This window comes from Lytechinus pictus, chromosome 11 (genome assembly GCF_037042905.1).
Source record: "Lytechinus pictus isolate F3 Inbred chromosome 11, Lp3.0, whole genome shotgun sequence".
Lineage (NCBI taxonomy): Eukaryota > Metazoa > Echinodermata > Echinoidea > Temnopleuroida > Toxopneustidae > Lytechinus > Lytechinus pictus.
In genome coordinates this window covers 31,262,039-31,278,971 of record NC_087255.1, presented here as the reverse complement: position 1 = coordinate 31,278,971, position 16,933 = coordinate 31,262,039, and the positions used below count along the sequence as shown (strand labels likewise).

General features: G+C 38.9%; 1 protein-coding gene across 1 annotated transcript in view; it reads left to right on the top strand.

Moving 5' to 3' along the window:
• LOC129272133 (mucin-3B-like) overlaps window positions 1-16,933 on the top strand; it is a 32,083-nt gene that overhangs the window by 10,158 nt on the left and 4,992 nt on the right. Inside the window, exons 4-7 of the mRNA XM_064107089.1 lie at window positions 373-486; window positions 2,075-2,188; window positions 4,453-4,566; window positions 5,070-16,202. Coding sequence (XP_063963159.1) covers window positions 2,122-2,188; window positions 4,453-4,566; window positions 5,070-16,202 — 11,314 coding nt within the window. The 5' untranslated portion in view covers window positions 373-486; window positions 2,075-2,121. The remainder of the gene's footprint in view (window positions 1-372; window positions 487-2,074; window positions 2,189-4,452; window positions 4,567-5,069; window positions 16,203-16,933) is intronic.

The following is a 16,933-nucleotide window of genomic DNA, read 5'->3' as shown; positions in this document are numbered from 1 at the left end:
GCCAAAAAATAATACTAAATTTATAAGCAGAAACAGTGAAAATATATTGGCTGAATCAGTATCGCTTGTTGACTGCTTCCAAATAATAAATTAGATAATATCTGAAATCTTTGAATGTACCATTCCACGGAATGATAAAAAATATGGATATTTCGTGCTGAAAACTGATGGATTTTACTTGGTTCTGGTCATTACTTTAGTCAATCTATTTCTATAGGCCTTTTTATTCCAGATACATGAATCTTGGAAAAGAAAATGCAACAATGATCGAAAATTGTTGATGTTACCAATTTGGAGAATACCTGATCAAATACAACTTAAATAATTGCTTGTAGCCTCAATTTCCATCATTTGTTTTATTTTTTATTTCAGATGTCAATGAGTGTGCTAGTGCCCCCTGTCAGAATGGAGGTCAATGTGTTGATGAAGTTGATGGGTTCAGATGTGAGTGCACTACAGGATGGTCTGGCAATCTCTGTGACACAGGTAATCATGTTTGGTACTTCTCTATTGTGGGCGTGTCATGTTCTAGTTGTTCTGACTTCTGACTCTCGGTCAGACCGCAGGTCCCTATGCTAATGAGCAAACAGGCCAGATTCATCCAAACCTCGTGGCTGAATCCTCCTTGCAAAATCTCGTGATTCGTGAGATTTTCTTTGTTTCTCTAAGAATTTACCTGTTTTAACCTCAAGTTAAATTAAATATTATTGCACCATCAGATAGAGTAAATGTTACTCTTTCATATTGGTCATTTATTTTGTATACAATATTTTGTTAAATAAGTAGATTTCTGGCCTGAAAATGTGCCTCAAAACTGAATTTTCTTCCTCTGTTTTCTTTTGCAAATTGTGCAAAACTTTTTATTTTGAGCCTCAATGATATCTATATTACCATATAGCTGAACTTCTGTACCTTCTCACAATGCCACTCTTAATATGCGGCACCTTTTAATCGGGTCAAGATCACACTTTTCCCACCAAGGTACAAGACAAGATTTCTGAAATTTTGTACTTGCATGAAATCCAGAGTTCTGATTGGCTGGATAAGGTTCACAGAACAACATTTGAGGAGTTTACCGCAATTTGCTAGTGTGTGGTCTCTTTGACCAATCAGAGTGCAGTATTCTTGTTTTCAAGCTGCTTTATGTTCTTGGCCAATGAAAAGTGTGATCTTGACCCGATTAAACCAATTCTTATTTTGAAACCTAAACCATTTTAAAGCATACATATTCAGCTTTATCATGATCTAAAAATCATTTGGGCTCAAACAAAAATAAAGTGTGAAAATAGCAGCTTTTTTCAGGTGAAAATAATTATTTTGTAGCATATTTTAGATCAAAATTTTAACCTATATTACAAAATCTTTGAGTAAATTCAAACACATGACCTGAAAGAATGATTATTCTTCTTTACAACGATACCAAATTCATGAAATTGGATGCACAATTAGAGCAGTAATGACCGAATGAAAAGAGGTGTTTTGGTCCGCATCAAGCTCATTAAATATGCAAAACATCTCAAGTCATGAATATCACTTGGATGAAAGAAGCCACTTTCTTGGGACCTGCCGTCTGACTGCTCTTATTTCAATCAGAGAGTTGTGGGTTCGAATCCGAGGTATGGCATGTTTTCCATAAGCAAGGAATTGTGCTGCATTCAACCCAGGTGAGGTGAATGGGTAAACGGCAAGATTAATTTCTTGCATGCACTGAGGGTTGGAAATGGCAGCTCGAACTATGGCCAGTGAAATGATAGTGCACTTTGGAATAGATTATATAGATTGTCACCATTATATAAATGCCTATTATTCTACTATCATTTTTTTTACTGTTTTTTTTTACTCAATTTACTCAAGTGTGTTTTTTTGTCAAATAATAAAACTATCATGCAAACTTTTGTCACTTTTGATTTATGTACTATGCAAGAGCTTCGAGGGGGCGTTGCCCACGTGAACCCCCACCAACTGGGACTTGGCAGGGGCTGAGCTAGCTCCCACCTCCCCCGGCTACTGTTTTCTAGCATTCTGATGAATTGTAACTGACATCCTTGGTATCTGTTTTGTGCTTGCTTTCTAGACATCAACGAGTGCTCTACTGCTCCATGTTTAAATGGAGGGACTTGTATGAATACCAATGGATCCTATGAGTGTCAGTGTGAAAGAGGTTGGACGGGCATAAACTGCGAAACTGGTAAGCCAAAACATCACCCAAAGTCTAAAGGATATTATTCCCCAACGTTAATTGGCTATTAAAATTTTTAATCCCAAAATTATAAGAATTTAAGGGCAGCTCAGAAAATGCTGTATTTTAGAAACATGGAAATGGTGACAACCTCAAATCTGAAAAGAGTTGCATTCCTGCTGGAAATTCTTCCTAGGTAAAAGGAGGTTGCTAATATATCATTACGGTATTAAAAAAAATCAAGCTTTTTTTGAGCTATTTTACAAAATATCTACATTCTGAGATACAAGGTTTTAAGAGCTCAATGATGACATTATCCTTCAGCTAAATCGACCATATTTTCCAAAAGAGGTTTCAATTGTACCATGGTACAAAATTGTGGACTATGCAGATCTCTTGTGTTATCGTGCTTCATTTATATGTAGACTTTTCTTAGTGTACACAAAATGAAATAAGCGTAATTATGGAAAAAAAAATTGCATAATCCATGGTATTGTACCGTAGTACAATTGAAACCACATCTCTGAATTCAGGCCTATGTGTGCAAGGGTATAGTACTGGGCGATATGTCAGTATTATCAAAATTACGCAATATTGAAAGAATATTGAGTATTCAATGAGGGTTTTATGATTATGTTGATATTTTGCGGTAACACGACATATCCAAAATATTGTTAATTTTGAAAAGTTGATAACTATTTATTGACCGAAGTGCTGTTCTATATTGCCTTAGACAAACTCAGAACTATGTAAAGTTGGTACCCAAATGCCTGCTTTTCATGGACAAACACAGATGAAAGCCTTCCTTTCCTTCCCCTCTTCCCTGCTCTCACAGAATTGCAGCTCAAAATGATCATATATAGTGAATTTTCAGACTCTGCAATATATCATGTTATTGGTGACGATAATCCACTAACGTTGAAGTCAAATATCGACCAACACTATGAGGGAGTTGATTTGACCCCCCAAAATCCATTTGTGATTTTCATGCACCCACAATGTAGCATGACAGGTTTATATTCACTTGGTGAAGAAGAAGCTGGTTTGTTTTTCAGATTGTCTAATCCCACATGGGCTAAATCCATTCGGTCTATTATTGATATGGTACAATTGCCGTTTGGTGTACGCTACACTTGGAATAATACCCAAATAATGTAGCATTACGAGACAGCAGACCTGCCAACCAGTACGTTTTAGCCGTATTTAGTACGTTTTTGCAACCACAATACGGCAGTACGTTTTTTCTTTGAAAAATACGTTTTTTGTAAAAAAAACCCAAAAAACTAAAAATCGAATTTATTGAGAAAAATAATCTCTATATGTCTCTATTTCATAAAACGTGCACAAATATGGTTATGAGATCAATGTAATTTCAGGTAACTTGTTTTTTTTTTCAATCATTTTGTTCAAACCAGGGTGGAGATATACACATGTTTTAATGTTTTTCATCTGCAAGAGCAGTGCGCATTTTAGCTTGCATGCAGCTTGAGCGCCGCGATGAGCGAGTGCGCCAAGCATTTTATCATGAAATACACTTTTTTTGGGGGAAAAATACAGTTTTTTAATCACAGAATACAGTTTTTCATTCCCAGAGGTTGCGGCAAACAGGCCAATTGTCAAACTTCGCAGTCGACATCACACGTAGGCGCAGGCAGCGCACAGTGCTAGTGTATTATAATGTAACTATGATGCTTCAAAAATGAAAATCATGTGGCAGTTATTCACCAAAAAATGGTCTAAATTACGCACAGAAATATGCAGGCAAAGTTCTCTCCCACCTCCTGGACCCAAGTAAACAGCATATCTGGTTGAGCTGTGATGGCCCGCGCTGAATAATTGCATGCATGCATGCACTTTAGTACTAGCTTGTGCAACAGATGTCAACTTTTTCCCATGAGGCATTGCAAATTTGGGCCTGTCTGCTCCAACCGATAGATGGCGCACCGTATTGTGAATCCACTGAAATACAAGTCAAGCTTAGGTCTTAAAATCAGTCATAATTCTCGTTATTTGAAAATTTTCATTGAAATGCTGCACAGCTTTCCATATTTCAAAAGATTTGTGTTGTATATTTCAGCTATCCATAATTAAAGAAATTTATTTCACTTTCAGCCATAAGATCTTTTTGTTGCATTCAGCTATCTGCACTTAAACCACAAATTATATCACATTTTAAGTAAAATCTGCATTCAGAGTATGGGTCATATTGTTTAGATTAACCTTAATCTAACTTAACACTATCATCTAAAGAGCACATTCTTATTTTCTTTCAGCCTGGGATGTTTGTCAACTTATACCTTGTCTGAATGGGGGTACGTGTGTGGATTTCCAGACATTTGCTGTCTGTCTCTGTCCCACAGGCTATAGTGGGGTCATATGTCAAAATGGTAAGCACTTTCACATTATGAAAATTAAACAAATGAATATAATAATAAAAATAGATGTAATATGAATATCTCCCTAGTTCAGTTGGATTTTAGTTTTTTCCTGTTTTAAAAGATCTATATTACATAACAGAAATCATTATAAATTATAAGAAATAATCTTATATGTTAGATATTTTCATCAATAATGCTTTGTTGAGAAATTAAACAAAAAGTATTTTTCCATCCCTAAATAATTACTGATTATTTTTTTCAATGGAGCTCACTTGATAGTTTGATAAAATGACTTTGATGAATAAACACTTAGGATTTTTATTTTCTGACCCTTTATTTGCTGTTCATACCAGATTAAGTATTTGTCAGCATAATTTTTATGCATATTGTAAAGTTGTGAATGATTTGCTGTAATGATATATGAGGAATTAGTTTTATTTTATGTATCAGTTGCTATTACACTTTAGATGATGCCATTTGGAAGTATTTACATATTTTATTTTCAATTCCAGCTCCTTCAACTACACCTCCAACTCCTTCATTGACAACAACTCAACCACCATCTACCACTACACAGCCCTCAACTACCACTCAGCTACTACCCACCACCACACAGCCAGCAACAACCACTCAACCACCCGCTACCACTCTACAGTCAGCAACTACCACTCCACCACCAGCAACCACCACACAGCCAGCAACTACCACTCAACATCCAGCTACCACTACACAGCCAACAACTACCACACAGCATCTAGCTACCACTACACAGCCAACAACTACCTCTGAACCACAAGCAACCACAGTGCGGCAAGGAACCACTAGTCAACTACCAATTATCACCACACAGTTCCTAGATTCTACCACACAACCACTAACTACCACTCAATCACCAGGTACCCCTATAAAACATGATACTACCTCTCAACCACCAAGTACTACTGCAGAATTTCTTGGTACAACATTTCAAAGTAGGACAGCCATTACAAGTGATGGTTCCCAAGGAGCAACAACTGCTGCTAATCAGTCAACCATATCTCCAAGTACAGAGCAACAACAGGTAATAACAACTATAAGAGCAATGTTGTCAACAACTGGAGCTTTAGGGTACACAACAGATTTCTCAAAAGTTACCACCCAGTTTATACCAGTCTTTACCACATTACATGATGCAGAAATGTCCTCATTTGCTGTGACTGGTGACTTTAGCACTGTTGCTGCAGTGACTTCTCTTGCAGCTGGAAGAACTACTGAAGCTGTCATAGGTACAACATATGAAGGGAAACCAACTACTCAAGAAGCTGACAGCACTACGATCTCTGAAGAAAGGAGTACTGTAATAGAGCAGACCACTTCTAAGGCAACTACTTCACCTGAAGAAAGGAGTACTCTAATTGAGCAAACCACTTCTAGATTGACTACTTCACCTGAAGAAAGGAGTACTGTAATTAAGCATACCACTTCTAGGGTGACTACTGCACCTGAAGAAAGGAGTACTGTAATAGAGCAGACCACTTCTAAAGCAACTCCTGCACCCGAAGAAAGGAGTACTGAAATTGACCAGACCACTTCTAGGGTGACAACTTCACCTGAAGAAAGGAGTACTGTAATAGAGCAGACCACTTCTAAGGCAACTACTTCACCTGAAGAAAGGAGTACTGTAATACAGCAGACCACTTCTAAGGAAACTACTGCACCAGAAGAAAGGAGTACTGTATTAGAGCAGACCACTTCCAGGGTGACTAATGCACCAGAAGAAAGAAGTACTGAAATTGAGCAAACCACTTCTAGGGCGACTACTGCACCTGAAGAAAGGAGTACTGTAATGGAACAGACCAGTTCTAAAGCAACTACTGCACCTGTAGATAGGAGTACTGTAATTGAGCAGACCACTTCTAGGGTGGGAACTTCACCTGAAGAAAGGAGTACTAAAATTGACCAGCCCACTTCTAGGGTGACTACTGCACCTGAAGAAAGGAGTACTGTAATTGACCAGACCACTTCTAGGGTGACTACTGCACCAGACGAAAGGAGTACTGTATTAGAACAGACCACTTCCAGGGTGACTAATGCACCAGAAGAAAGAAGTACTGAAATTGAGCAAACTACTTCTAAGGCAACTACTGCAACTGAAGAAAGAAGTACTGTAATTGAGCAGACCACTTCAAGGGTGACAACTTCACCTGAAGAAAGGAGTACAAAAATTGAGCAGACCACTTCTAGGGCGACTACTGCACCTGAAGAAAGGAGTACTGTAATGGAACAGACCACTTCTAAAGCAACTACTGCACCTGTAGAAAGGAGTACTGTAATTGAGCAGACCACTTCTAGGGTGGGAACTTCACCTGAAGAAAGGAGTACTAAAATTGACCAGCCCACTTCTACTGTGACTACTGCACCTGAAGAAAGGAGTACTGTAATTGAGCAGACCACTTCTAGGGTGGGAACTTCACCTGAACAAAGGAGTACTGTAAATGATCAGACCACTTCTAAGGCAACTGCTGCACCTGAAGAAAGGAGTACTGTAATAGAACAGACCACTTCTAGGGTGACTACTGCACCTGAAGAAAGGAGTACTGTAATTGAGCAGACCACTTCTAGAGTGACTACTGCATCGGAAGAAAACAGTACTGTAATTGAGCAGACCACTTCTGGGGCAACAACTGCACCCGAAAAAAAGAGTACTGTAATGGAACAAACCACTTCTAAAGCAACTACTGCACCCGAAGAAAGGAGTACTGTAATAGAGCAGACCACTTCTAGAGTAACTACTTCACCTGAAGAAAGGAGTACTGTCATAGGACAGACCACTTCCAGGGTGACTTCCGCACCTGAAGAAAGGAGTACTGAAATTGACCAGACCACTTTTATGGTGACTACTGCACCTGAAGAAAGGAGTACCGGTACTGTAATACAGCAGACATCTTCAAAGGCAACTATTTCTCTTGAAGCAAGGAGTACTGTAATTGAGCACACCACTTCTAAGGCGACTACTGCACCTGAACAAAGGAGTACTGTATTAGAACATACCACTTCCGGGATGACTACTGCACCAGAAGGAAGGAGTACTGAAATTGAGCAAACCACTTCTAAGGCAACTACTGCGCCTGAAGAAAGGAGTACTGTAATTGAGCAGACCACTTCTAGGGTGGCAACTTCACCTGAAGAAAGGAGTACTGTAATAGAACAGACCACTTCCAGGGTGACTAATGCACCAGAAGAAAGGAGTACTGTAATAGAACAGACCACTTCTGGGGTGACTACTGCACCAGAAGAAAGGAGTACTGAAATTGAGCAAGCCACTTCTAGGGTGACAACTATACCTGAAGAAAGGAGTACTGTAATAGAACAGACCACTTCCGGGGTGACTACTGCACCAGAAGAAAGGAGTACTAAAATTGAGCAAACCACTTCTAAGGCAACTACTGCGCCTGAAGAAAGGAGTACTGTAATTGAGCAGACCACTTCCGGGATGACTACTGCACCTGAAGAAAGGAGTACAGTAATTGAGCAGACCACTTCCAGGGTGACTACTGCACCTGAAGAAAGGATTACTATAAAAGAGCAGACCACTTCTAGGGTTACTACTTCACCTGAAGAAAGGAGTACTATAAAAGAGCAGACCACTTCTAGGGTGACAACTGCAGCCAAAGAAAGGAGTACTGTAAAAGAGCAGACCACTTTTAGGGTGACAACTGCAACCGAAGAAAGGAGTACTGTAATAGAGCAGACCACGTCTAGGGTGACTACTGCAACTGAAGAAAGGAGTACTGTAATTGAGCAGACCACGTCTGAGTTGACTATTGCACCGGAAGATGGGAGTACTGTAATTGAGCATACCACTTTTAAGGCAACCACTCCACCTGAAGAAAAGAGTACTCTAATAGAACAGACCACTTCTAGTTCAACTACTGCACCTGAAGAAAAGAGTACTGTAATAGAACAGACTACTTCCAGGGTGACTTCCGCACCTGAAGAAAGGAGTACTGAAATTGACCAGACCACTTTTATGGTGACTACTGCACCTGAAGAAAGGAGTACCGGTACTGTAATACAGCAGACATCTTCAAAGGCAACTATTTCTCTTGAAGCAAGGAGTACTGAAATTGAGCAGACCACTTCAAGGGTGACATCTTTACCTGAAGAAAGGAGTACTGTAATTGAGCAGACCACTCTAAAGTTGACTACTGCATCTGAAGAAAAGAGTACGGAAATTGACCAAACTACTTCTCAGGCAACGACTGCATCTGAAGAAGAAAGTACTTTTATTGAGCAGACCACTACTAGGGCAACGACTGCCCCTGAAGAAGGAAGTACGAAAATTGAGCAAACCACTTCTCAGGCAACTACTGTTTCTGGAGGGGAAAGTACTGTAATCGATCAGACCATTTCTACGACGACTACTGCACCTAAAGAAGGAAGTACTGAAATTGAGGAGACTACTTCTAGGATGACTACTGTACCTGTGGAAAGGAGTACCGTAATAGAGCAAACCACTTCTAGGGCAACTACAGAATCTCCAAAATTTACAAATAAATTTACAGGGACCCCTGATGTTGAAACCAGAGGAACAGAAGCTACTACAGCATCAATTATTTATCAGACTACTTCAGGGACAACTATTCCACATGGAAAAGGAAGTACAGTGATTACACATACTACAGAATTCCAAGAAATATCAACTGAATTTACAAAGACAACTGATGATGAAACAGTTGAAGCTACTGAAGTAGCTGGAACCACAGCTTTTGATGAATTAACAACAGAATCCCCAGAAGTAACATCTTCTATAAGGACAGTTGATATTGAAACTGCAGAAGCCACTAAACCAGATAGAACAACTGGTCTTGCTGACTTAACAACTGAATTTGCAAGGACAACTGAATTGACAGGAACAACTGATGTTGAAACAGAAGAAGCTACTGAACCAGCTAGAACAACGGGTTCCATTGAGGTAACAAGATATCAAGAAATGACAACTGGTGTTGAAACTGTAGAGGCTACCAAAGCTACTGGGCCTGCTAGAACAACAGGTTATATTGAGGTAACAACAGAATCTCCAGTAGTTACTACTAGTTTTACAACTGGAGAAGTTACCGAGGCTGTCAGAACAACAGGTTTTATTGAAGTAACAACAGACTCACCAGAAATGACAACTTATGTTGAAACAGAAGAAACTACCAAACTTGCTAGAACAACAGTTTCTGTTGAATTTACAACAAAATCTAAAGAAATGACAGCAAGTGTTGAAACTGAAGAAGCCACTGAAGCTACCGAGTCAGGTAGAACAACAGGTTTTGTTGATGTAACATCTGAATTCCCAGATGTGACAACCGACTTGACAGGAGCAACTGATGTTGAAACTGTAGAAGCTACTGAACCAGCTAGAACAACAGGATCTTTTGAGCTAACAACAGAATTTTCAGAAATTAAAACTGCAGTTGAAACTGAAGATGTTACTGAGGCTGTCAGAACAACAAGTTTTGTTGAAATAACAGAACCCTCCAAAGTGTCAACTGTTGAAACAGAAGAAGCTACCCAAAGTCCTAGAACAACAGGTTCTGTTGAATTCACAACAAAATCTAAAGAAATGAAAAGTGTTGAAACTGAAGAAGCTACTGATGCTACTGAACCTGCCATCACAACAGTTTCAATTGAGGTAACAACATTACAAGAAAAAACAACAGAATTGACAGGAACAACTGATGTTGATACAGAAGAAGCTACTGAGTCTGCAAGGACAACAAATTTTGTTGAGATAACAGAATCTCCTGAAGTTACTCCTAGTATTGGAACTGAAGAAGCTACCGAACGAGCTAGAACAACAGGTTCTTTTGAATTTACAACAGAATCTCAAGAAATGACAACTGATGTAGAAACAGTAGAAGCTACCGAGCCTGTTAGAACAACCCGTTTTGATGAGGAAACAACAGAATCTCCAAAAGTTACAACAAATGTTGAAACAGAAGAAGCTACTGAAGCAGTGAGAACAACAGGTTTTGATGAATTAACAACTGAATCTCCAGACATTACAACTGCAGTTGAAACTGAAGAAGCTACTGAGACTGTCAGAACAGCGGGTTTTGATGAATTAACAACAGACTCCCCGCAAATGACAACTGAATTTTTAGGAACAACTTATATTGAAACTGAGGAGGTTACTGAACCAGCTACAACAACAGGTTTTGTTGAGGTAACAGCTAAATCCCCAGAAGTTACAACTGATGTTAAAACTGAAGAAGCTACTGAGACTGGCAGAACGACAAGTTTTGATGAATTAACAACAGATTCCCCACAAAGTACAACTGAATTTTCAGGAACAACTGATATTGAAATTGAAGAAGTTACTGAACTAACCACAACAGGTTTTGTTGAGGTAACAACAGCTTTTGATGACATAACTACAGAATCTCCAGAAGTTACACCAAATGTTGAAACAGAAGAAGCTACTGAAGCAGCTAAAACAACAGGTTTTGATGAATTAACAGAATCCCAAGAAGTAACATCTTCCACAAGGACAGTTGATGTTGAAACTGGAAAAGTTACTGAACCAGATAGAACAACCGATCTTGCTGACATAACAACTGTATTTATAGGGACAGCTGATATTGAAACAGAAGCTACTGAAGCAGCTAGAACAACAGGTTTTGTTGATGTAACATCGGAATCCATGGATGCAACAACAGAATCTCCTGAAGTTACAACTGATGTTGAAACAGAAGAAGCTACTGAAACACCTAGAACAACAGGTTTTGATGTATTAACAACAGAATATCCAGACATTACAAGTGCAGTTGAAACTGAAGAAGCTACTGAGACTGTCAGAACAACAGATTTTGATGAATTAACAACAGACTCGCCACAAATGACAACTGAGTTTTCAGGAACAACTGATATTGAAACTGAAGAAGTTACTGAACCAGCCACAACAGGTTTTGATGAGGTAACGACAGAAGTTTCAACAAATGTTGAAACAGAAGAAGCTACTGAAGCAGCTAGAACAACATATTTTGATGAATTAACAACAGAATCTCCAGAAATTACAACTGCAGTTGAAACTGAAGAAGCTACTGAGACTGTCAGAACAACAGATTTTGATGAATTAACAGACTCTCCACAAATGACAACTGAGCTTTCAGGAACAACTGATATTGGAACTGAGGAAGTTACTGAAGCAGCCACAACAGGTTTCGATGAGGTAACGACAGAAGTTTCAACAAATGTTGAAACAGAAGAAGCTACTGAAGCAGCTAGAACAACAGGTTTTGATGAATTAAAAACAGACTCACCACAAATGACAACTGAGTTTTCAGGAACAACTGATATTGAAACTGAAGAAGTTACTGAACCAGCCACAACAGGTTTTGATGAGGTAACGACAGAAGTTTCAACAAATGTTGAAACAGAAGAAGCTACTGAAGCAGCTAGAACAACATATTTTGATGAATTAACAACAGAATCTCCAGACATTACAACTGCAGTTGAAACTGAAGAAGCTACTGAGACTGTCAGAACAACAGATTTTGATGAATCAACAGACTCTCCACAAATGACAACTGAGTTTTCAGGAACAACTGATATTGGAACTGAGGAAGTTACTGAAGCAGCCACAACAGGTTTTGATGAGGTAACGACAGAAGTTTCAACAAATGTTGAAACAGAAGAAGCTACTGAAGCAGCTAGAACAACAGGTTTTGATGAATTAACAACAGACTCGCCACAAATGACAACTGAGTTTTTAGGAACAACTGATATTGAAACTGAAGAAGTTACTGAACCAGCCACAACAGGTTTTGATGAGGTAACGACAGAAGTTTCAACAAATGTTGAAACAGAAGATGCTACTGAAGCAGCTAGAACAACATATTTTGATGAATTAACAACAGAATCTCCAGACATTACAACTGCAGTTGAAACTGAAGAAGCTACTGAGACTGTCAGAGCAACAGATTTTGATGAATTAACAGACTCTCCACAAATGACAACTGAGCTTTCAGGAACAACTGATATTGGAACTGAGGAAGTTACTGAAGCAGCCACAACAGGTTTTGATGAGGTAACGACAGAAGTTTCAACAAATGTTGAAACAGAAGAAGCTACTGAAGCAGCTAGAACAACAGGTTTTGATGAATTAACAACAGACTCGCCACAAATGACAACTGAGTTTTTAGGAACAACTGATATTGAAACTGAAGAAGTTACTGAACCAGCCACAACAGGTTTTGATGAGGTAATGACAGAAGTTTCAACAAATGTTGAAACAGAAGAAGCTACTGAAGCAGCTAGAACAACATTTTTTGATGAATTAACAACAGAATCTCCAGACATTACAACTGCAGTTGAAACTGAAGAAGCTACTGAGACTGTCAGAACAACAGATTTTGATGAATTAACAGACTCTCCACAAATGACAACTGAGTTTTCAGGAACAACTGATATTGGAACTGAGGAAGTTACTGAAGCAGCCACAACAGGTTTTGATGAGGTAACGACAGAAGTTTCAACAAATGTTGAAACAGAAGAAGCTACTGAAGCAGCTAGAACAACAGGTTTTGATGAATTAACAACAGACTCGCCACAACTGACAACTGAGTTTTTAGGAACAACTGATATTGAAACTGAAGAAGTTACTGAACCAGCCACAACCGGTTTTGATGAGGTAACGACAGAAGTTTCAACAAATGTTGAAACAGAAGAAGCTACTGAAGCAGCTAGAACAACATATTTTGATGAATTAACAACAGAATCTCCAGACATTACAACTGCAGTTGAAACTGAAGAAGCTACTGAGACTGTCAGAACAACAGATTTTGATGAATTAACAGACTCTCCACAAATGACAACTGAGTTTTCAGGAACAACTGATATTGGAACTGAGGAAGTTACTGAAGCAGCCACAACAGGTTTTGATGAGGTAACGACAGAAGTTTCAACAAATGTTGAAACAGAAGAAGCTACTGAAGCAGCTAGAACAACAGGTTTTGATGAATTAACAACAGACTCGCCACAAATGACAACTGAGTTTTCAGGAACAACTGATATTGAAACTGAAGAAGTTACTGAACCAGCCACAACAGGTTTTGATGAGGTAACGACAGAAGTTTCAACAAATGTTGAAACAGAAGAAGCTACTGAAGCAGCTAGAACAACAGGTTTCGATGAATTAACAACAGACTCCCCACAAATGACAACTGAGTTTTCAGGAACAACTGATATTGTAACTGAAGAAGCTACTGAACCAGCCACAACAGGTTTTGATGAGGTAACGACAGAATCTCCAGAAGTTACAACAAACGTTGAAACAGCAGAAACTACTGAAGCAGCTAGAACAACAGATTTTGATGAATTAACAGACTCTCCACAAATGACAACTGAGTTTTCAGGAACAACTGATATTAGAACTGAGGAAGTTACTGAAGCAGCCACAACAGGTTTTGATGAGGTAACGACAGAAGTTTCAACAAATGTTGAAACAGAAGAAGCTACTGAAGCAGCTAGAACAACGGGTTTTGATGAATTAACAACAGAATCTCCAGACATTACAACTGCAGTTGAAACTGAAGAAGCTACTGAGACTGTTAGAACAACAGATTTTGATGAATTAACAGACTCTCCACAAATGACAACTGAGTTTTCAGGAACAACTGATATTGAAACTGAGGAAGTTACTGAACCAGCCACAACAGGTTTTGATGAGGTAACAACAGGTTTTAGTGAGGTAACGACAGAATCTCCAGACGTTACAACAAGTATCAAAACAGAAGAAGCTACTGAAGCAGCTAGAACAACAGGTTTTGATGAATTAACAACAGACTCCTCACAAATGACAACTGATATTGAAACAGAAGAAGTTACTGAACCGGCTAAAACAACAGGTTATGTTGAGGTAACATCAAAAGCTCTAGACATTACAACTGCAGTTGTAACTGAAGAAGCTACTGATGCTGTCAGAACTACAGGTTTAATTGAAATAACAGACTCCCCAGAAATGACAACTGAATTTTCAGGAACAACTTATTTTGAAACAGAAGAAGTTACTAAAACTCAGAGAACTACAGATATTGTTGAGGTAACAACAGAATCTCCAGATGTTACAAGTATCAAAACAGAAGAAGCTACTGAATCGCCTATGACTACAGGTTCTGCTGAGGTAACAACAGAATCTCAAGAAATTACACCAAGTGTTGAAACTGAAGAAGCTACTGAGCCTTCAAGAACAACACGTTTTGATGAGGTAACAACAAGATATCAAGAAATGACAACCAGTGTTGGAGCTGAAGAAGCTACTAAAGCTACTGAGCCAGCTAGAACAACAGGTTTTGTTGAGGTAACAACAATATCTCCAGAAGTGACAAGTGATTTTAAAACTGAATCTGCTACAACAACTACCACTGAGAAAATTGGAACAACACAGATAAACCCTGCAACTGACAGATCAGGGGGATCGTCAGAACCTCCTATAGCTTCCACAGAAACTGCTTCAACTAGACAAACAAATCCTGTAACTGAGGAACCTGTTGATTCGACAGTAGCTTCTGTATCTTTTACAGGGAAAGTCAATGGAACCACTCAGGGTGAAGAAATTACCACCAAAGAAGTGGTTACTACAAGGCAAACAACACCTACAACTCAGGAACAAGCAGCTACTTCTACAGAAATGCCTTCATCTAAGGAACCAGCTAGAACTACTGTGCTGTTTGTAGCTTCTACCCTGGAACTTGAACGTACAACCAGAAGTGAAAATAATGCAACCATAGAGACATTTTCAAGTAGGCAGACAACCCCTGCCACTGAGGAATTAACAGGTTCTACACAAACTCTTTCATCTGAGGGATCAGTTAGATCTACACTTGTTACTGCAGGTTCTACACAACCTGTGTCCTCGACTCAAGAAACAGAAGGGATCACCCAAGGTACAAATACTACCACCGAAGAGACAGTTTCAACTAGACAAACAGTCCGCACTACTGAAGAACCAGTAGGTTCTACAGACGCTCCATCATCCGAGGGACCAATTAGATCTACAATTGTTACTCCAGCTTCTACACAAGGTGGGGCCTCTAGTCAGCAACCAGAAATAACCACTGTAGGTCAAAGAGGTACCACAGAAGATAAAGTTTCCTCTAGAATTCCTTCCACCCAGAGCACCTTGGGCTCCACAGATTCTCCTAAGGCTACTTCAAGAGTTATTGCTTCTACAGCAGAAGATAAAGGCACAACTCAAACTTCTACGAATGCTCCACCATCTGAGGGACCAGTAGGTTCTACGGACGTTCCATCATCTGAGGAACCAATTAAATCTACAATTGTTACTGTTGCTTCTACTGAACACATGGCCTCTACTCAACAACCTGCTGGAACCACCAGAGGTGAAAGAGTTACCACAGAAGCAACTGGTTCCACAGATTCTCTTAAAGCTACTTCAATAATTATTGCTACTACAAGAGAACATAGAGACACAACTCAAGCTGAGACTGTAAGTACCAAGGAAATGGTTACAATGAGACAAACAAAACCAGCAACCGACAGTCCATCACGCTCAACACCACCTGCAATGACCAGTGGACCATTGACAGCTTCTTCTTCTGTCCCCACTTCAGATATGATGAATATGACCAATGCAACAACTCCATCATCTGCACCATGTAAGTGTGAACGGTTTTTTGCTTATAAAAAATCATTGTGTTTCCTCCTATCATGGGGAGGTTATAATTTGTTTATATTATGATATCTGGGGAGCGTTTCATGAAAGGACTTGTTGGACGTTTTATCCGACAAGTCCCATTTTATCCGACAGTTACCATAGTAACAGTACCTCTCAGCCAATCAACATCAGAGAAAGATGTCAGATCTGACAACTTGTCGGATGAAAATGTTGATGAAACACTCCCCAGGTATACATTATATTTAATGACAACTTGTTTTATATTCAGATTCTAGTGCTAACTACGATATTGAAAAGAGATTTTGCAAATATTGTCACTACATAATCCTATTGAATGACAGTTCATGATAACAATATCATATATTTCTAATGCCCATTTTTCATAAATTAGATACAATGCATAAAAACATCAACAAAAAGAGAGAAATTGAAAGTGAGAATATATGGAGAGATAGGGAAAATCAAAACAAATTAGAAAAGTTGTGTTTTCAATGACAATATGACAATAATTTAGAGTGGGAGAGCTTCTTTGGTTTTATGAGAACCCATCTGAATACATAGGAGGTTTTTTCACCCTTTCACTGCTGATAATGTGTTAGACACTGACATCAATTTTATGTTTACTGTAAATTTAATTTTTACTTTGAAATATGATTAGTTTGATGGCGCTATGGATCCTACCAAAGTCAGAGATACACCTATCAGACTTCA